At 34.2% G+C, this 27,265-nt stretch overlaps 1 protein-coding gene across 1 annotated transcript in view; it reads left to right on the forward strand.

Annotated features, from left to right (window-relative positions):
* CPNE8 (copine 8) overlaps nt 1–27,265 on the forward strand; it is a 302,127-nt gene that overhangs the window by 243,239 nt on the left and 31,623 nt on the right. Inside the window, exons 14-15 of the mRNA XM_007459917.1 lie at nt 7,656–7,837; nt 13,964–14,091. Of these exons, the coding sequence (XP_007459979.1) occupies nt 7,656–7,837; nt 13,964–14,091 (310 nt within the window). The remainder of the gene's footprint in view (nt 1–7,655; nt 7,838–13,963; nt 14,092–27,265) is intronic.

Below are 27,265 nucleotides of genomic sequence, written 5' to 3' on the forward strand. Positions count from 1 at the left end.
TTATTTTGAAGTGACTTTGTTTCAAACAGAACAATCATTTAAAATCAGTTATTATATATCATAAGAACATGAGTCTCATTATTATTTTATTTTTACTAGATCTCTACTGGCGTATAATTGCTTCACAATACTATGTTCGTTTCTGTTGTACACAAAAGTGAATCAGCCATATGCATACATATGTCCCCATATCCCCTCCCTCTTGAGCCTCCCTCCCATCCTCCCTATCCCACCCCTCTAGGTCATCACAAAACACCGAGCTGATCTCCCTGTGCTATGCTGCTGCTTCCCACTAGCTAACTATTTTACATTCGGTAGTGTATATATGTCGATGCTACTCTCACTTCACCCCAGCTTCCCCCTCCCACCCCGTGTCCTCCAGTCCATTCTCTATGTCTACATCTTTATTCCTGCCCTGCAACTAGGTTCATCAGTACCATTTTTTTGTTTTTTTAGATTCCATATATATGTGTTAGCATATGGTATTTGTTTTTCTCTTTCTAAATTACTTAACTCTGTATTACAGACTGTAAGTATATCCACTTCACTACAAATAACTCTATTTCATTTCTTTTTATGGCTGAGTAATATTCCATTGTATATATATGCCATATCGTCTTTCTTTTTAACATCTTTATTGGAATATAATTGCTTTACAATGGTGTGTTCGTTTCTGCTTTATAACAAAGTGAATGAGTTATACATATGTTCCCATATGTCTTCCCTCTTGCATCTCCCTCCCTCTCACCCTCCCTATCCCACCCCTCTAGGTGGTCACAAAGCACCAAGCTGATCTCCCTGTGCTATGCAGCTGCTTCCCACTAGTTATCTATTTTACATTTGGTAGTGTATATATGTCCATGTCCCTCTCTCACTTTGTCACACCTTACCCTCCCCCCTCCCCATATCCTCAAGTCCATTCTCTAGTAGGTCTGTGTCTTTATTTCCATCTTACCCCTAGGTTCTTCATGACCCTTTTCTTTTTTTTTTTATAGATTCCATATATAGGTGTTAGCATACGGTATTTGTTTTGCTCTTTCTGACTTACTTCACTCTGTATAACACACTCTAGGCCCATCCAATTCACTACAAATAGTTCAATTTCATTTCCTTTTTATGGCTGAGTAATATTCCATTGTATATATGTGCCACATCTTCTTTATCCATTCATCTGTCGATGGATATTTAGGTTGCTTCCATGTCCTGGCTATTGTAAATAGTGCTGCAGTGAACATTGTGGTACATGTCTCTTTGAATTATGGTTTTCTCAAGGTATATGCCCAGTAGTGGGATTGCTGTGTAATATGGTAGTTCTATTTTTAGATTTTTAAGGAACCTCCATAGTGTTTTCCATAGTGGCTGTTTCCATTTACATTCCCACCAACAGTGCAGGAGACACGCTTGAGTCTCATTTTTTAACTTTTACCAGAAGTTGCCATTAGTTTATATATAAATCTAGTTTTCTTTTCAAATTGTTTATTGTGCTGTAACTCTCACATTAAATTCACTTCACATTTCTCCCACATTCACTCACATTTCACAAAATAATAGAATTTTTAGGTAAGAGATCACTTACTCCAACCATCATCCTCTTTTTTTTTTTTTTTTTTTTGCAGTACTCGAGCCTCTCACCCTTGTGGCCTCTCCCGTTGTGGAGCAAGGCTCCGGACACGCAGGCTCAGGGGCCATGGCTCACGGGCCCAGCCGCTCTGAGGCACGTGGGATCCTCCAGGACCGGGGCATGAACCCGCGTCCTCTGCATTGGCAGGCAGACTCCCAACCACTGTGCCACCAGGGAAGCCCAACCATCATCCACTTATACAAATAAGAAAACTCAGATCTAGAAAAATCCTTTTACTAATCAACACATTTTGACTTGTTAGCAGTAGAGTTACAGATAGAGATGAGGAGACCAAATTCTAATTTAGCTTATCTTTGACTACATGATAAATTTATTCTCCAATATTGTGGCTTCAAGTTAATGATTTTTGCACATGTTTTATTTAGTAATATAGGAAACATATACACCAAAATTCAACTGGATTAAAATGTTAGCTTTCATTTATTGATGAACATTAGCACCACTAGAAGGGCGAGAATTTTTATTCAATACAATGATACAAACTACTGAAACTGACTTAAGAAAATAGACAATCTGAACAGACCCATAATAGAGATTGAATTAGTAACCTAAAAACTATCCACAAAGTTTATGTGGGCCCAGGTACAGATAGCTTCACTGATGAACTCTATTTAATGAGTAATTAATGCCAATTCTTCACAAATTGGAAGAGGAAGAGGAAGGAACACTTTCCAAAAGTGGAAGAGGAAGGAACACTTTCCAACTCATTTTAAGAGGTATTACCTTGATACCAAAACCAGACAAAAGCATCGTAAGAAAAACTAAAGAACAATATCTTTTATGGATATGAAAACCCTTAACAAAATACTTGCAAACTGAATCCAACAACATATGTAGAGAATTATATACCCTGACCAATTAAAATTTATCCCAGGAATGCAAGGTTGACTTAATATTCAAAAATCAAATAATGTCATACACTGTACCAATGGAAGAAAATGTAAAAACCACATGGTCACTTCAATTGATATAGAAAAAGAATTTGATGAAGTCCAACATACTTTTATAATAAAACCACGTAAACTAGGAATAGAAAGTGACTTACTAACCTTATGAAGGGAAAATATAAAAACCTACAGCCAACATCATACTTAAGGGTGAAAAGCTGGATGCTTTCACCTTAAGATGAGGAAAAAGACAAGGATGTCTGCTCTTGCTACTTCTATTTTACATTGTACTGGAGGCCAGGGCAATTAGGCAAGAAAAAAAATAAAAGGCATCCAGATTGGAAAGGAAGAGGTAAAACTATTTTTATTTGCAAGTGATATAACCTTTTATGTAGAAAATCCTAAGGAATCCACTAAAAATCTATTAGAACTATTAAATGAGTTCAGCAAGATTGAAGGATGGAAGATTCACATATAAAAATCAATTCTTTCTCTATACACTTCCAATGAACAATATGAAAATGAAATTAAGAAAAGAGTTCTATTTACAGTAGTATCAAAAGGCATAGAGTACTTAGGAATAAATTTAACAAAGTGAGTGCAAAACTTATACCCTAAAATTATATTCTGAAAAAATTTTGAAAGAAATTAAATATCTAAATTAGTTGAAAAATATGCCACATTCATTGATTAGGAAATTTAACATTGTTAATATGGCAATATTTTCCAAAGAGATTGACAGAGTCACTGTAATTTCTATCAAACTCTGAAAGGTCTTTTCTGAAGAAATGGATAACTGACCCAAAAATTCATTTGGAATTTAAAGGGGCCCAGAAGAACCAAAGCAGATTTGAAAAAAATAGAACAAAGTAGGAAGATTCATACTCATTTTTGAAACTTAGTACAAAGCAACAGTAATCAAGGCAGTGTAGGTCTGGCATAAAGATAGATATATCGATCAATGAAATAGAATTGAGATTCCAGAAATAAACCCATGCATCTAAGGTTAACTGATCTTGAGAAGGGTACCAAGATAATTCAATGGGGGAAGAATAGTATCTTCAACAAATGGTACTGGGACAACTGGATAGCCACAGGCAAAAGAATGAAGTTGGACCCTTAATAGATCAAAAATCTAAATGTAAGGGTTAAAATTATAAAGCTATTAGAAGAAAACATAGGGATATATCTTCATGACCTTGGGTTTGACAGTTGATTCTTAGATATGACACCAAACACATGAGCAACAAGAGTAAAAACATAAATAAATTGAACTCCATCAAAATTAAAACTTCTTTATGCTCCATAGAACATAACTAACAAAGTGAAAAGACAAACCCCAGAATCGGATAAAATATTAGCAAATCAAATATCTCATAGAGGACTTGTATCTAGAATGTATAAAGAACTCTTATAACTCGAAAACAGACAACCCAATTAAAAGTGGTATTCCAGTTATTCAGAAAAGCTATACAAATGACCAGTAAGCACATGAAAAGGTACTTGGCATACTTACATATCAGGAAATGCAAATCAAAATAATAATGAGATACTATTTCACACCCACTAGGATGACTATAATCCAAAAGTCAGAAAACAATAAGCATTGTGAGCATGTGAAGAAGTTGGAACCCTCATATACTGCTGATGAGAATGTAAAATGGTGTAGCCACTTTGGAAGACTCTGGCAGTTCTTCAAGTTGTTAAACATAGAGTTACCATATGACCCAGCAGTTCCACCCTTGATATATATGCAAGAGACATGTAAACCTATATCCACACAGAAATTTGTACATGAATGTTTATAGCAGCATAATAGCCAAAATGTGGAAACAACCCAAATGTCTGTCAACTGATAAACTGATTTTAAAATGTGGTATATTCATACAATGGAATATTATTCAGCAATAAACAGGAATGAAATATGAAGTGCCATAACATGCTACAACACAGATGAACCTTGAAATCACTATACTAAGTGAAACCTAGTCACAAATGACCATATACTGTGTGATTCTATTTACATGAAATGTCCAGAATAGGCAAATTAAAGAGACAGAAAGTAGATTAGTCATTGTTTAGTGCTGGGCTGGATGGAGTAATAAGGGAATGATTGTAAATACGTACATTTTTTGAGGTGATGAAAATGTTCTAAAATTGACTGTATTGATGGTTCTGCTTATTTGTAAATATACTTAAAATAATTGAATTGTACATTTTAAATGGGTTAACTATAAGTTATATGAATTATATCTCAATAAAGCTTTTTAAAAGAGCCTATTCAAGGGCTTCCCTGGTGGCGCGGTGGTTGAGAGTCCGCCTGCCGATGCAGGGGACACGAGTTTGTGCCCTGGTCCGGGAAGATCCCACATGCCACGGAGCGGCTAGGCCCGTGAGCCATGGCCGCTAAGCCTGCGCGTCCGGAGCCTGTGCTCTGCAACAGGAGAGGCCACGACAGTGAGAGGCCCCTGTACCAAAAAAAAAAAAAAAAAAAAAAACCTATTCAAGTGTTTGTTTCTTTTTACAAAGGTGTAGTGTACATTTAAAACAAAATCAGATATGTTTGACAATATTCAGGGTTTAAAATATTTCAAAATCCTTAAGCAGAGTTATAACAAAGAGTAAGGACTATGGAATCTGCCTAGATTCATATTCTAGTTTGACCAATTATTACTGTGTGATTTGGTCAAGTTATTTAATCTGAAAATTATTTGATCTGAAAAATAGGTGTAATAAAAGTACCCATGTCATAGGTTTGTTGAAAGGGGATTAAGTGAGATATGAAGTAAGTTCATGTTACATTCCATGCTATTATAATTATTATTGTTATTAGCTAATAACTCAATGTTACCAACCTACTACAAGTTCATTTTTCCATATGCATTGCTGCTGTTACAGAGCTGGTATAAATATGGTCCCAGATTCAAGGAATTGCCAAATTTTGTGGTACAGAACACAAGAGCATAAGAGTAGGAGAGGAAAGACAATAAGGGCTGGAATAAATAAGGAAGGTTGTCCTATGCATGTGAGACATAAGCTGGAGGAGGAGAAAGTGAATTTCAGGATAGGGTGGCAAAGTGAGAGGTAGGGATGGAAAAGAAAACATCATTAGTGTTATAGTGAAGAGATTGGTCTGGATGAAGATGCTACAAAGAGATAGGGAACATCTTTGAATGGGTAGGATTGGGTGCTGCTGTGCATGATAGGCTAAGATGTTTAGTTATGCTGGGGTATTAATAGCATTTTTATTTTAGCTTTAAGTTGTGGTTTTCTTAGAGAAATAGAATTAGTTGCATATTGCAACTAATGGGTAACAATTCTTCTTACATTTGAGAGTTGTGTTAAATAACAACTTGGTGGTGGTTTCGTTTATCTGTGGCTCTGGTAGGCTTTTGAACAAGAGGCAAAATCCCTGCTTTAGAAAGAACTGTCAAAGAAAAATTGCACCAGATAAGTTAAACAGGCAATGAAGACTTGTTTCAGGATTTTTGCAATAGAAATCAAAGCTATTGCAATGAAAGAAATTGAACTCAATTCCTCCAAAGCAAAAGGTGAGAGGGTTTTTAAGTGCTGTGATGAACTACTGGAAAAGTACTGAGAGATTGGAGGGGAAATTGGTCTGTGTGATTAGGCCATCTGTGTTTACTAATTAGCACTTACTGAAGGTAGGCTCCTGCTCTCCCATAGAGACTAGGCAACAGAGGTGATATTTTTCTTGGTGATTAAATTTCAAAGAGATGGCTCCCAGGTCCCTGAGGAAGACATTCCTGGATTGTAGAGGATTTACATCTCAAAGGAACAGAGAAGGAATTCACAATTCCAAGTTTTCTAAAGTTCTAAGAGACAGGAGGTCAGGGACAACCTTTCTTAAGTTTAGGCAAGCTGAGGGGAACATTAGGGCCCATCTTGGTCAGAAGACACTTTTTTAGAAATTTTGTCATTTGGCTCTTGAATGCTGATAACCCTTTGGAAATATAAATGCATGCACACAATGAATTATCTTGAAACCAAAATTGGTCTGGGTATTATTATATGCATTATAAACCAAAGGGAGATCTTTATTTTGTTTCTCTCTGGATCTCAAGTGCTGATTATTATTTTTTCCCTATCAAAAAAGAACTATGCCTTGAGGCATTTCTTCTTTGGACAATGTTTTAATGTAGAATTGAGCTTTATGGGCTGTTACAAGTCCCATTTAATTTCCATTTTCACTTAGGAAACTAAAGGGACTTTCAGGCTGCCTTTGTGCTGATAATTAGGGCAACTGAATGTGAATCTCAATGTGTTTGAGTGGTAGCACATATATTACTTTCTCTCTCATACTCATCTTATTCAAATGAAACATCCTACATTTGTGCATGACCCAGACAATAATAACAGTAGTAGTTAAACTTTACATTTCTATGGTACTTTATAATTTTTAATCACTTCCACACACATAATCTTATTTTGTCTTCCCAGTAAATACTGTGGTAGGCTTTATAATGGGAATTATATAGTTGTCCTGCAAATGGCAACACCTGACTTCGAGCCTTTTGACTCCTAGCTAAAAGTTTAGTTAGAAACTCTGAATAATTTTTCAGCTCTAGATATTTAATTAGCATGAATTTGAAAGTCTCTATACTCTCCTCTTTTCAAGTGATTAAATTGAGATATGTCTCAAATATTCAATTTATGTTTGTGATACAACTTTAGGAAGGCCTCATAATTATTGAAGCCTATTACATCAGTTGGGTCCTCTGATTATAGCATAAGGATTCAAACTAAAGGCACATAATTTTTAAAAATAAAGATTACAATAAAATACGATTAACAAAAATACTTTTATGCTTCTTCTGTGGCTGAAACTCAAGAATAGCCTATGACATTGACAATGAGAAATAATTTTTGAAAAAATCTGCATATGCTTTAGCATATCTTTGGGAAACTTTCTACATATCTGATCTAATTTAATAAATATCTCTATGTCAATATTTATCCAAAAGAAGATATTTAACATACTATGAATGTAGGCAGAAAACATGATTTTTAATATTTAAACCTGAAATAGATATCAAGAAATAAGTCAAAAAAAGTATATCTTTAGCCTGATCACTCATGTTTGGAATATTTTTCTCTGTCATCAGGCAACCCTACCCAGCCCACTTCTCTCCACTACATGAATCCTTATCAACTGAATGCCTATGGTATGGCACTGAAAGCAGTGGGAGAAATCGTTCAAGATTATGACAGTGATAAAATGTTCCCAGCTTTAGGTTTTGGTGCAAAACTGCCTCCAGATGGAAGGATATCTCATGAGTTTGCTTTGGTAAGAATACATTGAAAGAATTTATATTTTGAAAAAAAATAATGTGTTGGATCTTTTCATTGGCTTGCTGCTTATGCTCTAATTACTCATGTACCAACTTCTTATGACTATACACTCAGCTTAATTTTGGTGAATGATTGAATTAGGAGTGTGATATTAATGGGGAAAAAGACAGTTAAGTAGATTAGCAGTAAATCTACCTAAAGTGCATGTGATCTGTAAATAGGAGCTCTATTCTGGTGATCTATTGCTGCATAACACCTTCTGTTATATTCGTGATTTGTGGGTCAGGAATTTGAGCAGAATACAATGGGGGATGGTACATTCTTCAGGATGTCTGGGGCCTCACCTGGGATGCCTTGATTGGCTAGAGATGGCTGTAATTGTTCTACTAGAGCCATATATCTGGGTTTTATTTTGGCTGTTGGTTAGATTCCTCAGTTCTTCTCCATGTCATATCTCCTGGAGCTAGTATGTCCCCTAAGATGGCTCATTAGCTTATGTCTGATGCCTAAGCTAGGATGGCTGAAATAGCTGTGTTGTCTAGGCATCTTTCCTTCATTCTACATACAACTTGTCCATATGGTTATCACAGACTTCATCATAGTGTAGTGGTCTCAAGGTAGTCATATTTCTTACACAGCAACCAGCTTTCCCAGAATGAGTATTCTAAAAGGCTGGGGCAGAAACTGCAGGGCCTTGGAAGTCCCAGAAAGTTATTTCTCCTGCATTCTCTTGGTCAAACAAGTCACTAAGTTCATCCCAGTTTCAAGGTAGGGGAAACACCTCTCAATGGGAGGGGTATCAAAGAATGTGTAGCTATCCTTAATCTTCCATCTTCTGAAATGTCATTTCTTTTCAAATATAGTTTATTAGTTATGGCTGGAATTTTTTTTTCAAATATGAAACAATAATCATGGCTATAATTAATTATGGTTTCAATATAATAAATATGACTGGAATAAATATTTTTCTTTTTAATGTTTAATTTACATAAATCTACTCCTGCTATACTATTACAAGTAAGCAATGTACTACATTCTACCTTTAAAATAAATTTCACACAGATGGTGCTTATACACCTAATCAGTCTTATTCTCACTTGCACTTTCTAATGAAATAATGGGAAACTCAATGGAGGAATGGTTAGATATCATTTTGGAAAAAATTTAGATTTTCCTAACAGAAATGCCTCCCTACCCTACCCTATATATTGTAAAAGTAAACTCTTCCATGCCCAATATTTTTGTAGATCTTTTTTTGTTGTTTTTATTCTTGTTACAAAAGTAATATATATTTTTTTAAGTTCTGCAAGAAAAATAGAAATAAACAATAATGCAATCATTTATTAAGTAATTACTGAGTATCAAGCCAGGTACTTTATACTCATTTCTTATATAATCTTCATAAAATTCTTATTGGATAGGTATATAACAACTGTCACATCACACTAGTCTATCAAGAGCCACTCATATTAAATACAGTGAAAAGAGTACCCCCAGGATTTGTATAATTTAGCTGAGAGTCACAGAAGTTAATCAGGTTTACAGAGGACAGGACTTGAACAGGTCAGTCTTATTTTAGAATCCACATTCTTAACCACTACTAAACCACTTTTTATAAAAGCATCTGTAATAATCCCACGTCTCAGATATGTCCTTTATGAACACCATTATGTATATATAATATATATATATATACATACACATACATACACACACATACCCCCCCCAGAAGCTTTCATATGATTAGACTTCATCTTCCTTAAATATATTTTAAGAGCTATATTTTAACTTTTTTTCCTATACTTATTCTTGCTTTTTCTATTCCACACAATTTCGGGGAATGTTGCTGGAGGTTTTAATTCTACCTCTGTGAAATAGCCCACATGCCACAACCACCAGTGTCATATAAAAATGAATATCTGTTGGGATTTTGTTGTGTCTTAGAGAATTAAATTCTACCAGAAACTTATAAGACCATGAAAATCACTCATGTACTCCTGAGTCTTAAGTGCCTCAGGAAAAAGGTCATGAACTATTTTAAGGCTTAAGAAAAGGAATAATTATGTTAAACTAAATGATATTGATTAATTTTCCTTCCATAAGTTTCTTCTCACCTTTGTGTATGATTGTTTTTTCCTTTTTCTCTCCCTCTTATTTTCTGCTTTTCCTACCTCCACATTCATTCCTTGTAACCAAACCTATGCAAAGGAGGGACTTTTTAATTATTTGTATCTTAAAAGATTCTTTGAACCCAACTCAAATATTTATAGGATGGAGATCATACCCCTTTAAACTCATGAAAAATAGTTTCTAAAATTGATGAAACAACAATGATGATGTAGATGATGATGATAATGCCTCATCTTTACTGTTACCTAATAATTATATGACTTTAATTTTTTTCAAAGCACTTTTGTTTTCTTGAATAAGTAAGAAAGGCAAAGGTTAAGTGGGTCTTCAGAGAGATAGTGCTCCATTTGATTTTTGTGTTAACTTCAGCCTAAATAACTGCAATGTATATCTGTAGGTGCTGAAAATGTCAAATAGAAAAACTTCAGTCCATGTCAATCTGGCAATTAGTGTACTACTTAATATTACCAAACCCTCATATTTCCATGGTAAGAATTTGTGATATGTATTCACAATTATTAATCTGTTTATCACCCCAAATTCAAATAATCTTTCAGATAGCAAGGGAGGCCTTTAAAAAAATTTTAAATCCCTAATTGTGAGTTTGAGGCTAGCGCAGATGTTGAAATTGAGCTTTACTCAATCAAAAGGATTTAAGGTAAACTCCAGCTTTTCATTTGAAATATGTGTAAGAATAGATATAGTGGAAAAAGAAAAGGGAATGGAAAAAGAAAGGAAAAATATACTAATATAACCACATTAGCACTTTTGGTTGTGGAAAGAATGTCATGTCTCATGATGATTCTTGATGACTCCTTATAGCGTAAGGCTTTAGAGGAAGTATATCTAATGGGCATGTAGCCAGTGACGCTTAAAAGAAGGTCTTCTGTGTTGATCAATAGAGAGAAATGCTACATCTGTCCAAGTGATTTCTCCTACCAAATATCTAAAATCACTGGCATATTTTTCACTTATTTTGGCATTTATAGAAATCTAACAATTTAATATTTATATGTACACATTTTATTCCAACTAAATTCAACAGTATAATCACCAAAGGTCTTTAACACTGCATGCAGAAAATAGAAGCTCAATAGATATTTGTTTATTGAATAAAAGGGAGAATTCTCTCAACTTTCCCCTGTAGTAAGCAGTCAGTCTCTGGGCAGCTACAGATACATTTCAAAGAGTAAAGCAACAGCTCCTAACAGCTCTCTTCAGCATTTTGCAGCACGTTAGCCCCACTGAAAATTGTTATAGCAACAGAGACTATGAGCCTCACTTCCAGAACTGAATCTAAATCTCCAGTACAATCCCTCAGGGAGCCAAATGAAGGGAAAAAACTGGTGAGAGCTGGACACTCCTCACTTAAGTCTGTGTGTGAGATTATTGCTCATTTTGAATTTTGTTCTTTATACTTTCTATATGTTCTGAAAATTAACATTTATTATCTCAGAAGTGGAAAAGTTTGTTAATTAAAAAGGAAATATAAAATAGGGCATCCATGCCCTCTTCATTAATAAACAACAAAATTGAATGTACTTATTTTCAAAAACATTCTGTTTTACTTTTGTGTTAGAGCCACACATAAGCTTATTTTTATTTGTCATAACAAGCAAAAACTAATTCTCCACATAATTACTTAAATAAATGTTTTTTTTAAGATTTATAAAATCTTTCTAATCAAGATAAATGAAATGGTGGGGAAAATGGTGACTTTATTATTTCCAGAGGAATAAAGGAAATTCATAATTTTATAGAAATGTAAATCCCTCTAGTCAAAATGTTAAAATGCTGATCAAAAAGTAACTCAGAACTATCCTGGTTTGTAATTGTTCCCTTAAGGCAGATATATAATACATTTTTATATACCCAAAATCAGTAATGAGTTTTAATTTTAATTAGCTTTATACCTTATCAAGAGATAGAACACCATAAAATTTTATTAAAAGGAAGTTTAATTAAAGGTCAGCTCAGATTAACATCAAAACCAACCAGTCACTGCTTTGTGCTAAATATTAAACTTTCACATTTTAATTTCAATCAATTCCTGTAGGCAATTTTATAATATAGAGTTCTTTTATTATTTTTATGTTTTAAAAAAATTTACATGAGGTAAAAATAAAAAGTTTGAATAAAAAGACAAAATTAAAAGGACAATGGTTATAAATCCTTCTTTCAAAAATGACAAAGTTGAAATGGTTGGTAACATCTGACTTAGTTCCCTAAGATCCTCAGTCTTTCAAAATGCTTAGGATTTTGTAATATGGTGGTGTACTGGTGGTCAAAAGATGGGGCTCTGGAAATGTTTTCTCTGTTACCGGTGTTGCGTGACTTTGGGCACAATATCTAAGCTCTCAGCGCCTCATCTGTAAAGTGAGAATAATAATAGCATTTTATCTACTTTTTAAGGTTGTTATACTATAAAAATTATATAATGTATGTAAATATTTTAATATAAAGCTTAGTATATAGAATTCAACAAATTTAAGTTATAAATTACTAGTCACTTTTGATTGTTCAGGTAAAAACATACATGCTAAAATTACTGCCGACTATGTTTAAGCATGGTTACTGTCCCTAGTGTTTTAAAATAGAGCTACAAATTTTTTTATATTACCCCCTTCCAGAGGTGGAACCTAATTCCTCTCCCCTTGAGTATGGGCTACACTTAGTGACTCATTTCTAACAAATAGATGAAAGTAGAAGTAATGCTATGCAACTTATAAGACTAGGAGTTTATTGGAGCTTCCTCCTTGCTCTCTCTCTCTCTCTCTCTCTCTCTCTCTCTCTCTCTCTCTCTCGCATCACTCTTTTTGGGGCATCTCTCTCTCTCTCGGATCACTCATTTTGGGGAAGTTAGCTGCCTTGTTGTTGGAACACTAAAGCAGCCCTATGCAGATTTCGTGTTGACCTACTGCCAGCAAACCATGTAAGTGAGCCTTCTTAGAAGCAGATCCTCCAACTCTGGTCAGGCTTTCAGATGACAGCAGCCCAGGTTGGCTTCTTGATTGCAAGCTCTTGAGAGATCCTGAGCAAGAATCACCTGGCTAAGCTGCTTCTGGATTCTTGACACCTAAAAAAATTTATGGGATTATAAATGCCTACTGTTTTAAGACACTAACTTTTGGGATAATTTGCTACATAGCAATAGATAACACTGCCTTATTTGTGTTATTTGTGGAAGCTGGACTAGGAGAATTAAATCTAATAGAGGATTCAAAGTATGAGAAAGCTAGACTAGGTCTCCAGGTTTAAAGTTGCCCTTCTTGGTTACTATCTGCAGAATAAGAACTCCGGTGGTAAGCTCCAATTCCCTTGAACAATATGAATATGTTTCTTTGATTCTTTTCTCTTTACCTTATCTTGATGCTACTCACACCAAATTACATTCCCTCTGATCACTTCTTTAGTTGGGGTTATTAATTGTGGCCTGAAAATGTGCATATGGCAGATATTTTACATTTTTGCTTCTATAAAGTAAAACTGTTTGAATTGATAGAATTTTTTTTTCTGATTTGAATACATGTCACTGCAGAAAACTTGGAAAATATAGAATAGTCTAAACAATGAAATAAAAATCAACAATTTATAACTACTCAGAGGTAACAAATATTAACATTTTGTTTCCTTCTTTTTAGATTTTTATATGTTTATCTCTGTATGTACACAGACCTGTGTATAAATAAGACATTATTAATTGTAAAATGTCATGATATTCAGCTTCTCAAGATTATTTAGAATTTTCTCCTGCCCTTTAATTGAAAAGTATCCATTTTTAATGATTGCACATTACCTCATATCACAGTCTATGTAAATGTAATCTATGTTGATCACTTAATTTATTATTATGTTTTGCTATTATAAATCTATAACTGAGTTTTCATCCAAAAAAGCTTTATGAGTATGAACCTGTATCATTCTCTTTTTTTAATTGAGCTTTACACACACCGTTCTTTACTTTTTTTTTTTTGCCTGTAACTTTCTACAGAATGGGAACCCTCAAAACCCCTACTGTGATGGCATTGAGGGTGTCTTGGAGGCTTATTATAGGAGTCTGAAATCTGTACAACTGTATGGACCAACCAATTTTGCTCCTGTAATTAATCATGTAGCAAGGTAAGTGGGAATAGATAAGTTATTTATTCTAGTGTACTGGACCAGAGTGAAATCATAACATTATTGTTGGCCTGACTCCACAAATGAAAGTTGTTTTCTTCTAATTTACCTCCAAGAAAGTGAGGGAAAAGATATACAGTAAAAAGAATCTCCACTGAGCTATCATGATATTTCAATAAGAACTTTACATCAGAATCTCAAATGAAGAAACATACACTGGCTTATGTTAGGACCTATATTTTTTCGACTGAGGAAAAAAAGTTTTTTCATTGAAAAGACATCCATGAGAGCAATATCAATCATAATCTCAATTGTGTAAATCATTCATATCTAATGTACATTCTATAGTAGCTCAGAAGTAATAAGAGACTGAATTCTATGAAGACAACTGAAGCCTTTCAGTGATATATAGGGCACACTATTTTAACCTCTCTGAAATTAATATATTAGCTAATTTTATAAATTCCCAGAGTTCTACCTGTATGTAATACATGGTATTGAGATCAGAATATAATTGCTGATGATTCCAAATGCATGTTCTAGAAAAAAATGTTTAATATAAAGTTTTATATACTCTTGCTTATCATTTTTTACTAATGCATAAGTAAATTAGACACCACTTTTAAAATCACTAAAAAGTTTGTCTTGACTCAGTTGCAAATCCTATGAAACCCTGCCTTATTTTTAGATAATCAGAAAACTATAGCTCTCATATCTTTCCCAATATGTAGCCAAAACTTGAAAAAGTACTGCACTTGGATCAGTTTATCAATGTTCAAGGGCAATATGAAACCTCAGTTCTCTATTCGAAGGTTCTGGTACTTTACCATCTCCCTATTAGACATTGTTAGCAAAATGTGTTCTACTTTTCATTATCTGAGACATAGACAAAATGCTAAAATACCCCTGCACTCAGGGCTGACCCCAGTGGACTCTCCTGTGGAACTCCACCTCAGGTTGACAGATACATTGATGACCATTTTCTGAGTGTGACCCCTTAGCTCAGGTTTTTCAAGCATTTTCATCCACAATCTGTACTAAGTTATGAATTTTATATCTCATCTCTGGCTACACACAACTAAATAAAAAATTATGAATAATACTTACCCTTATCTCATATTTTCTCTTTATTACTATGGTATCCTATTCTTCTGTATTACTTTTTTTAAAATGCAGGTCTTGACCCACAAACTTGATTTCAGAATTCACTAATGGGTCATTATCTGTAATTTGAAAATCAAATCCTAGCTCATTGTGTTAGCCTATATAAGTAGTGTTATCTATACTTTCTTTTCCTAGTTTTTTGATGGCTCTCAAATAAAGCAGAATCAAAAATTATATTAATGCAAAATAAATTATAGTCAACTCTTACTCTCTTACACAGTATCATACCCATCACTGTTTTTTGTCAAAAGGGAAGAAAAAATGATAGAACTTATTTTGTGTGAACTCATGATAGTTATTATAAATACTCTTATCAGTGTTTACCAATTAATTTTGTAGATTTTGTACTGGTATATCTCTACTATAAAAGTTAAACTTTTAGATATAAAATTCCTAGGTGCATTTCTATATACCAACTAAAACTACAGGCTCCACACTGTTATATTGCAGTTTTTTATAATTCTTCCAGCATTTAAAAAATTCTCAAATATAGGGGTAGTTGCCAGTTAACTCTTTCAGACTACTTTAAAGTCTGTGATATAATAATTCTTTATTGTTATTTTTAATAAAAGAAAATAAGAAATACAAAAATCTATGACTTTTGGAGAATCATCTTTTCCTTCCAATACAATTTGAAATTCCATGTATCTATGTCTTCCTATGAATCTATCTAAGAAATACCTTTCTCCTTTTTTTCTAATCTCTGAGTTATGTTTAATTTTATTTTTAATCTATTATTAAGACAGACAATTTCTGTCTGACCCAAAATTATCATCTAAAAAATTTGTCAACTAAAAGATAAGCTACATTTTTCAAGAACAAATATATTTAGAACAAATAGTTCAACTGTTTGTTTCTAAATCAAGAGAAGAGCCTTTATTCCAATGTATATGGCCTTTATTTAAATAAAGCTCCTGGTGTCTTTTGTCACTCTTAAATACATTTCAACAGTATTTCACCATGTACTCAACAAATGTCTAGTAAGTGAATTCTATATATGTTATGATATTTGTCATTAAAAATAATTTTTGTAAAGTCAAAAGTAAATACATACCCATTTTATTTATTTGCTTAATTTTTCCTCTTAAAAAATGTGTTTTCTATATTGGTAAAAGCTTAGTTATTTGTAATAGTTTTCTATAAGCATCTTGAAGAAAGTTTATTCTTATTCTTTTTAAGAATAATCATTTTAAGCACTTGCTCACTTTTAGAACTACTATCTATGTGATAAGACTTTTGAAATAATATTCAGATGGCAATATTGTGAAATAGTCAAGACCCAAGGCATCAAGTTTACAAAACTTGAAGTCTTTATGTGCTTTTCTGAGGCTTTCCAACCCCTAACTCTAATTTCCTGCCTTCCCAGTTCTAATTTTATAATGCTGTCCAGAGAACAGCATTTCAAATGATATAAAAATCCTACTCAACAGCCATTTATGTCTTGTCACAAATTTAAGTTCCAACATTCTAATTGGGTATTCAAGAACTTCCAATATCCAACTACCACTCAGCCATCCAATCTCATTTCCCTCCACGTTCTCCAAAGTGTACTGCACTTCAATCACAGAGAATCACTACTCCTAGTCTGTAATGTCATTCAATTTATACCTCTATCACAGCTCTTACTAATTTGATTCCACTCCATTGTTACATATAGATGTTTTCCACATTGAAAAGAATAAAGTTTCACTATTTTTTTCACTTGACTTCAATAATATTCATTGTTTCCCAGCTATTATTCGTTTGTTCCCTATGCCTAACCAGTCACTTGCTTTGAGACTCACATTTCAATTCTTAAGAGGGACCTATCAATTCCAACTATTAGCTAGACCATTGTTATTTTTTGTTTTCTTTTCTTCTGATGTTAAGAAATTTCCAGGATCCAGATAACCAGCTACAATTAACTTTCCTTTAGCATTTGTTGTAAAGCTGGTTTGGTGGTGCTGAACTCTCTCAGCTATTGCTTGTCTGTAAAGGTTTTAACTTCTCCATCAAATCTGAATGAGATCCTTGCTAGGTAGAGTAATCTTTGTTGCAGGTTTTTCTCCTTCATCATTTTAAATATGTCCTGCCAGTCCCTTTGGGCTTGCAGAGTTTCTGCTGAAAGATCAGCTGTTAACCTTATGGGGATTCCCTTGTGTGTTTTGTTTTTCCCTTGCTGCTTTTAATATGTTTTCTTTGTATTTACTTTTTGACAGTTCGATTAATATATGTCTTGGCATATTTCTCCTTGAATTTATCCTGTATGGGACTCTCTGTGCTTCGTGGACTTGATTAACTATTTCCTTTCCCATATTAGGAAACTTTTCAACTAAAATCCCACAAAAAGACACACATTGCCTGAATGGATAAAAAAACAGGACTCATATATATGCTGTCTACAAGAGACCCACTTCAGACCTAGAGACACATACAGACTGAAAGTAAGGGGATGGAAAAAGATATTCCATGCAAATGGAAACCAAAAGAAAGCTGGAGTAGCAATTCTCATATCAGACAAAATAGACTTTAAAATAAAGACTATTAGAAGAGACAGAGAAGGACACTACATAATGATCAAGGGACCGATCCAAGAAGAAGATATAACAATTGTAAATATTTATGCACCCAACATAGGAGCACCTCAATACATAAGGCAAATACTAACAGGCATAAAAGGGGAAATTGACATTAACACATTCATAATAGGGGACTTTAACACCCCACTTTAACCAATGGACAGATCATCCAAAATGAAAATAAATAAGGAACTACAAGCTTTAAATGATACATTGAACAAGATGGACTTAATTGATATTTATAGGACACTTCATTCAAAAAACATCAGAATACACATTTTTCTCAAGTGCTCATGGAACATTCTCCAGGATACATCATATCTTGGGTCACAAATCAAGCCTTGGTAAATTTAAGAAAACTGAAATTGTATCAAGTATCTTTTCTGACCACAACGCCATGAGACTAGATATCAATTACAGGAAAAGATCTGTAAAAAATACAAACACATGGAGGCTAAACAATAAACTACTTAATAACGAAGTGATCCCTGAAGAAATCAAAGAGGAAATAAGAAAATACTTAGAAACAAATGACAATGGAGACAAAATGACCCAAAACCTATGGGATGCAGCAAAAGCAGTTCTAAGAGAGAAGTTTATAGCAATACAAGCCCACCTTAAGAAGCAGGAAACATTTCAAATTAACAACCTAACCTTGCACCTAATGCAATTAGAGAAAGAAGAACAAAAACCCACAAAGTTAGCAGAAGGAAAGAAATCATAAAAATGAGATCAGAAATAAATGAAAAAGAAATGAAGTAAATGATAGCAAAGATCAATAAAACTAAAAGCTTGTTCCTTGAGAAGATAAATAAAATAGATAAACCATTAGCCAGACTCATCAAGAAAAAAAGAGAGAACACTAAAATCAATAGAATTAGAAATGAAAAAGGAGAAGTAACAACTGACACTGCAGAAATACAAAAGATCATGAGAGATTACTACAAGGAACTCTATGCCAATAAAATGGACAACCTGGAAGAAATGGACAAATTCTTAGATACGCAAAACGTGCCAAGACTGAATCAGGAAGAAATAGAAAATATGAACAGACCAATCACAAGCACTGAAATTGAAACTGAAATTAAAAATCTTCCAACAAACAAAAGCCCAGGACCAGATGGCTTCACAGGTGAATTCTATCAAACATTTAGAGAAGAGTTAACACCTATCCTTCTGAAACTCTTCCAAAATAGAGCAGAGGGAGGAACACTCCCAAATTCATTCTATGCAGCCACCATCACCTTGATACCAAAACCATACAAGGATGTCACAAAGAAAGAAGACTACAGGCCAATATCACTGATGAACATAGATGCAAAAATCCTCAACAAAATACTAGCAAACAGAATCCAACAGCACATTAAAAGGATCATGCACAATGATCAAGTGGGGTTTATTCCAGGAATGCAAGGATTCTTCAATATACGCAAATCAATCAATGTGATAAAACATATTAACAAACTGAAGGAGTAAAACCATATGATCATCTCAATAGATGTAGAGAAAGCTTTCAACAAAATACAATACCCATTTATGATAAAAAAAACACTGCAGAAAGTAGGCATAGAGGGATCTTTCCTCAACATAATGAAGGCCATATATGACAAACCCACAGCCAACATCGTCCTCAATGGTGAAAAACTGAAAGCATTTCCACTAAGATCAGGAAAAAGAAAAGGTTGCCCACTCTCACCACTCTTATTCAACATAGTTTTGGAAGTTTTAGCCACAGCAATCAGAGAAGAAAAGGAAATAAAAGGAATCCAAATTGGAAAAGAAGTAAAGTTGTCATTGTTTGCAGATGACATGGTACTATACATAGAGAATCCTAAAGATGCTACCAGAAGACTACTAGAGCTAATCAATGAATTTGGTAAAGTAGAACAGGATACAAAATTAATGCACAGAAATCTCTGGCATTCCTATATACTAATGATGAAAAATCTGAAAGTGAAATCAAGAAAACACTCCCATTTACCATTGCAACAGAAAGAATAAAATATCTAGGAGTAAACCTACCTAAGGAGACAAAAGACCTGTATGCAGAAAATTATAAGACACTGATGAAGGAAATTAAGGATTATACAAATAGATGGAGAGATATACCATGTTCTTGGCTTGGAAGAATCAACATTGTGAAAATGACGCTACTACCCAAAGCAATCTACAGATTCAATGCAATCCCTATCAAACTACCACTGGCATTTTTCACACACCTAGAACAAAAAACTTCACAATTTGTATGGAAACACAAAAGACCCCGAATAGCTAAAGCAATCTTGAGAACGTAAAACGGAGCTGGAGGAATCAGGCTCCCTGACTTCAGACTATACTACAAGGCTACAGTAATCAAGACAGTATGGTACTGGCACAAAAACAGAAACATAGATCAATGAAACAGGATAGAAAGCCCAGAGATAAGCCCACACACATATGGTCACCTTATCTTTGATAAAAGAGGCAGGAATGTACAGTGGAGAAAGGACAGCCTCTTCAATAAGTGGTGCTGGGAAAACTGGACAGGTACATGTAAAAGTATGAGATTAGATCACTCCCTAACACCATACACAAAAATAAGCTCAAAATGGATTAAAGACCTAAATGTAAGGCCAGAAACTATCAAACTCTTAGAGGAAAACATAGGCAGAACACTCTATGACATAAATCACAGCAAGATCCTTCTTGACCCATCTCCTAGAGTAATGGAGATAAAAACAAAAATAAACAAATGGGACCTAATGAAACTTCAAAGCTTTTGCACAGCAAAGGAAACCATAAACAAGACCAAAAGACAACCCTCAGAATGGGAGAAAATATTTGCAAATGAATCAACTGACAAAGGATTAATCTCTAAAATTTACAGGCAGCTCATGCAGCTCAATAACAAAAAAATAAACAACCCAATCCAAAAATGGGCAGAAGACCTAAATAGACATTTCTCCAAAGAAGATATACAGACTGCCAACAAACACATGAAAGAATGCTCAACATCATTAATCATTAGAGAAATGCAAATCAAAACTACAATGAGATATCATCTCACACCAGTCAGAATGGCCATCATCAAAAAATCTAGAAACAATAAATGCTGGAGAGGGTGTGGAGAAAAGGGAACACTTGCACTTCCAGTGGGAATGTGAATTGGTACAGCCACTATGGAGAGCAGTATGAAGGTTCCTTAAAAAACTACAAATAGCACTACCATATTACCCACCAATCCCACTCCTGGGCATATATCCTAAGAAAACCATAATTCAAAGAGTCATGTACCAAAATGTTCACTGCACCTCTATTTAAAATAGCCCAGAGATGGAAACAACCTAAGTGTCCATCATTGGATGAATGGATAAAGAAGATGTGGCACATATATACAATGGAATATTACTCAGCCATAAAAAGAAACAAAATTGCAGTATTTGTAATGATGTGGATAGACCTAGAGTGTGTCATACAGAGTGAAGTAAGTCAGAAAGAGAAAGACAAATACCGTATGCTAACACATATATATGGAATTTAAGGGAAAAAATGTCATGAAGAACCTAGGGGTAAGACAGGAATAAGGACACAGACCTACTAGAGAAGGGACTTGAAGATATGGGGAGGGGGAAGGGTAAGCTGTGACACAGCAAGAGAGCGGCATGGACATATATACACTGCCAAACGTAAGGTAGATAGCTAGTGGGAAGCAGCCACATAGCAACGGGAGGTTAGCTCGGTGCTTTGTGACCGCCTGGAGGGGTGGGGTATGGAGGGTGGGAGGGAGGGAGATGCAAGAGGGAAGAGATATGGGAACATATGTATATGTTTAACTGATTCACTTTGTTATAAAGCAAAAACTACCACCATTGTAAAGCAATTATACTCCAATAAAGATGTAAAAATAAATAAATAAATAATATAATATAATTTAATTTTCATTTTTCAGGTAATATTTGTTTGTTTTGGTATCTTTATGACTAATTTTCAAATTAATCTAAAGAATGTATTATGTTTTTTCTCTTCCATCTGTATGATCAATAAGAATAAACTCAAAAAAATCATTATTGAACCCATAATCTCTTTTAGGGAATATGCTCAGGGCTATAATATGGAATATTTCCTTTACGAGGTGACAATTGTGTTATTATTTATGTTTTACTAATGATAAAAGGGATACATACAGTGACCATTTGTGGTGGAGCTAAAATTCCAAACAAAATAATCTTATTCCAATTCACTGTGTTATGATACCTTGCATACGTTTTATCTCTGCTAGAGTGGTAAAGAGTCACAAAAGAAAGTGTAAGAAAATGACCTTTCATTGTGGATACTGTTGGTCGCTTCAGTACACTGTCAAAAGTAGTTTGGGTAATAACATAGTAACATAAAAATTGCTGTGTTACTTTGAAATATTTAAATGTATCCCATATTGAGAAGATTTAATTCATTGTGTATATCAAAATTAAACTACTCAAATAAAACATTTCTGAGTCAGTTTCTTACTTTTTCTTGTTGCCCTCTCTAATCCTATGTACTAATAATGAGCTGAAAGAATATTCCAGAAATCTGATCCAATGATTTATGAACTTTTGTAAAAACAATCAAAGAAATTTACTTGACAATGACTCCAAAGAAATGTGTTTGAATCCCAAAACCATGACCAAGTTAACGTCTCCCTAAGATTTGTCATAGAAATATTAAAATATAAATTATAGATTGCCTATATTTGAAAAAAGACAGAAGAAGCAAGCTTCTTTAGTACATTTAAAGTATAATCTGATTCTGTAAGTCTATATATACGTGTCACCTCCTTGAAGAAGAGTTAGGATGTGATCAGACTCTTTCTACTTCATATATTTCTGAAGCACTTTAATTTATAATAAATATATAACACTTTAAAAAGCTAAATTAGAAGAAATGGTAACACAAAAGATTATTTTCTTTGAAATTTAGATTTCCTTGCAAAGTGTAAAAATATGCCAATGTGTAGCGCATATACCATAGAAATAATAGTTTTACAGGTTTTTTTTAACATCTTTATTGGAGTATAATTGCTTTACACTGGTGTGTTATTTTCTGCTGTATAAAAAAAAAAGTGAATCAGCTATACATATACATATATCCCCATATCTTCTCCCTCTTGCATCTCCCTCCCACCCTCCCTATCCCACCCCTCTAGGTGTTCACAAAGCACTGAGCTGATTTCCTTGTGCTATGTGGCTGCTTCCCACTAACTAGCTATTTTACATTTGGTAGTGTACATATGTCAATGCCACTCTCTCACTTCATCCCAGCTTAACCTCCCACCTCCCCCATCCTCAAGTCCATTCTCTACATCTGTGTCTTTATTCCTGTCCTGCCCCTAGGCTCTTCAGAACCTTTTTTATTTTATTATTTTTTAGATTCCATACACATGTGTTAGCATACAGTATTTGTTTTTCTTTCTGACTTACTTCACTCTGTATGACAGACTCTAGGTCCATCCACCTCACTATAAAAAACTCAATTTATTTCTTTTTATGGCTGAGTAATATTCCATTGTATATATGTGCTACATCTTCTTTATCCATTCAACTGTCAATGGACGTTAAGGTCGTTTCCATGTCCTGGCTATTGTAAATAGTGCTACAGTGAATATTGTGGAACACAAATCTTTTTGAATTATGGTTTTCTCAGGGTATATGCCCAGTAGTAGGTTTGCTGGGTCATATGGTAGTTCTATTTTTAGTTTTTTAAGAAACCTCCATACTGTTCTCCATAGTGACTGTATCAATTTACATTCCCACCAACAGTGCAAGAGGGTTCCCTTTTCTCAACACCCTGTCCAGAATTTATTGTTTGTACATTTTTTAATGATGGCCATTCTGAATGCTGTAAGGTGATACCTCATTGCAGTTTTGATTTGCATTTCTCTAATGATTAGTGATGTTGAGCATCCTTTTATTTGTTGTTGACAATCTGCATATCTTCTTTGGAGAAATATCTGTTTAGGTCTTGTGCCCATTTTTGGATTGGGTTGTTTTTTTATTATTGAGCTGCATGAGCTGCTTGTATATTTTGGAGTTTAACCCTTGGTCATTTGCTTCATTTGCAAATATTTTCTCCCATTCTGAAGTTTGTCTTTTCATCTTGTTTATGGTTTCCTTTGCTGTGCAAAAGCTTTTAAGTTTCATTAGGTCCCATTTGTTTATTTTTGTTTTTATTTCCATTTCTCTAGGAGGTGGGTCAAAAAGGATCTTGCTGTGGTTTATGTCATAGAGTGTTCTGCCTATGTTTTCCTCTAAGAGTTTGATAGTGTCTGGCCTTACATTTAGGTCTTTAATCCATTTTGAGTTTATTTTTGTGTATGGTGTTAGGGAGTGTTCTAATTTCATTCTTTTACATGTAGCTGTCCAGTTTTCCCAGCACCACTTATTGAAGAGGCTGTCTTTTCTCCACTGTATATTCTTGCCTCATTTATCAAAAATAAGGTGACCATATGTACGTGGGAGTATCTCTGGACTTTCTTTCCTGTTCCATTGATCTATATTTCTGTTTTTGTGCCAGTACCATACTGTCTTGATTACTGTAGCTTTGTAGTATAGTCTGAAGTCCAGGAGGCTCATTCCTCCAGCTCTGGTTTTCTTTCTCAGGATTGCTTTGGCTATTCAGGTTCTATCGTGTTTCCATACAAATCGTGAAATTTCTTGTTCTAGTTTTGTGAAAAATGCCAGTGGTGGTTTGACAGTGTTTTCATTGAATCTGTAGATTGTTTGGGGTAGTAGAGTCATTTTCACAGTGTTGATTCATCCAATCCAGGAACATAGTATATCTCTCCATCTGTTTATATCATCTTTAATTTCTTTCATCAGTATCTTATAGTTTTCAGCATACAGGTCTTTTGTCTCCTTAGGTAGGTTTATTCCTAAGCATTTTACTCTTTTTGTTGCAATGGTAAATGGGACTGTTTCCTTAATTTCTCTTTCAGATTTTTCATCATTAGTGTATAGGAATACAAGAGATTACTGTGCATTAATTTTGTATCCTGCTACTTTACCAAATTCATTGATTAGCTCTAGTACTTTTCTGATAGCATCTTTAGGATTCTCTATGTATAGTATCATGTCATCTGCAAACAGTGACAGCTTTACTTCTTTTCCAATTTGGATTTCTTTTTCTTCTCCGATTGCTGTGGGAAAAACTCCCAAAACTATGTTGACTAATAGTGGTGAGAGTGGGCAACCTTGTCTTGTTTGTAATCTTACAGGAAATGGTTTCAGTTTTTCACCGTTGAGAATGATGTTGGCTGTGCGTTTATCATATATGGTCTTTATTATGTTGAGGTAAGTTCCCTCTATTCCTACTTTCTGGAAGATTTTTATCATAAAGGGGGGTAGAATTTTGACAAAAGCTCTTTCTGCATCTATTCAGATGATCGTATGCTTTTTCTCCTTCAATTTGTTCATATGGTTTATCACATTGATTGATTTGTGTATGTGGAAGAATCCTTGCATTCCTTGGATAAGCCCCAGTTGATCATGGTGTCTGAACCTTTTATTGTGCTGTTGGATTCTCTTTGTTAGTATTTTCTTGAGGATTTTTGCACCTATGTTAGTCAGTGATATTGGCCTGAAGTTTTCTTTCTTTGTGACATCTTTGTCTGGTTTCGATATCAGGGTGATGGTGGCCTCATGGAATGAGTCTGGGAGTGTTCCTCTCTCTGCTATATTTTGGAAGACTTTGAGAAGGATAGGTGTTAGCTCTTCTCTAAACGTTTGATAGAATTCGCCTTTGAAACCATCTGGTCATGGGCTTTTGTTTGCTGGAAGATTTTTAATCACAGTCTCAATTTTAGTGCTTGTGATTGGTCTGTTTACATTTTCTATTTCTTCCTGCTTCAGTCTTTGAATGTTGTGCTTTTTTAATAATTTGTCCATTTCTTCCATGTTGTCCCTTTTTTGGGCATATAGTTGCTTGTAGTAAACTCTCATGATCCTTTGTATTTCTGCAGTGTCAGTTGTTACTTCTCCTTTGTCATTTCTAATTCTATTGATTTGACACTTCTCCCGTTTTTCTTGATGAGTCTGGCTAACGGTTTATCAATTTTGTTTATCTTCTCAAAGAACCAGATTTTAGTTTTATTGATCTTTGCTATTGTTTCCTCAGTGCTTTTTCATTTATTTCTGACCTGATCTTTATTATTTCTTTCCTTCTGCTAACTTTGGGGGGGTTTTGTTCTTCTTTCTCTAATTGCTTTAGGTGTAAGGTTAGGTTATTTATTTGAGATGTTTCTTGTTTGTTGAGGTAGGATTGTATTGCTATAAACTTCCTTCTTAGAAATGCTTTTGCTGCATCCCATAGGTTTGGGTCATCGTGTTTTCATTGTCATTTCTTGCTAGGTATTTTTTGATTTCCTCTTTGGTTTCTTCAGTGATCTCTTGGTTATTTAGTAGTGTATTGTTTAGCGTCTATGTGTTTGTATTTCTTACACATTTTTTCCTGTAGTTGATATCTAGTCTCATAGCATTGTAGTTGGAAAAGATACTTGATACATATTCAATTGTCTTAAATTTACCAAGTCTTGATTTGTGACCCAAGATATGATCTATCTAGCAGAATGTTCCATGAGCCCTTTAGAAGAAAGTGTATTCTGTTGTTTTTGGATGGAGTGTCCTATAAATATCAATTAAGTCCATCCTATTTAATGTATCATTTAAAGCTTGTCTTTCCTTATTTATTTTCATTTTGGATGATCTGACCATTTGTGAAAGGGGGGTGTTAAAATCCCCTACTCTGATTGTGTTACTGTTGATTTCCCCTTTTATGGCTGTTAGCATGTGTCTTATGTATTGAGGTGCTCCTATGTTGGGTGCATAAATATTTACGATTGTGATATCTTCTTGGATTGATCCCTTGTTCATTATGTAGTGTCCTTCTTTGTCTCTTGTAATAGTCTTTGTTTTAAAGTCTATTTTGTCTGATATGAGAATTGCTACTCCAGCTTTCTTTTGATTTCCATTTGCATGGAATATCGTTTTCCAACCCCTCATTTTCAGTCTGTCTTTGTCCCTAGGTCTGAAATCGGTCTGTTGTAGAGAGCATATATATGGATCTTGTTTTTTTTTTATCCATTCAGCCAATCTATGTCTTTTACTTGGAGTATTGAATCCATTTACATTAAGGTTCTTATTGATATGTGTGTTCCTATTACAATTTTCTTAATTGTTTTGGTTTGTTATTGTAGGTCTTTTCCTTCTCTTCTGTTTCCTGCCTAGAGAAGCTCCTTTAGCATTTGCTGTAAAGCTGGTTTGGTAGTGCTGAATTCTCTTAACTTTTGCTTGTCTGTAAAAGTTGATATTTCTCCATCGAATCTGAATGAGATCCTTGCTGGGTAGAGTAATCTTTATTATAGCTTTTTCCCTTTCATCCCTTTAAATATGTCCTGTCACTCCCTTCTGGCTTGCAGAGTTCCTGCTGGAAGATCAGTTGTT

The sequence above is a fragment of the Lipotes vexillifer genome, unplaced genomic scaffold (genome assembly GCF_000442215.2).
Source record: "Lipotes vexillifer unplaced genomic scaffold, Lipotes_vexillifer_v1.1 scaffold2018, whole genome shotgun sequence".
NCBI classification, from domain to species: Eukaryota; Metazoa; Chordata; class Mammalia; order Artiodactyla; family Lipotidae; genus Lipotes; species Lipotes vexillifer.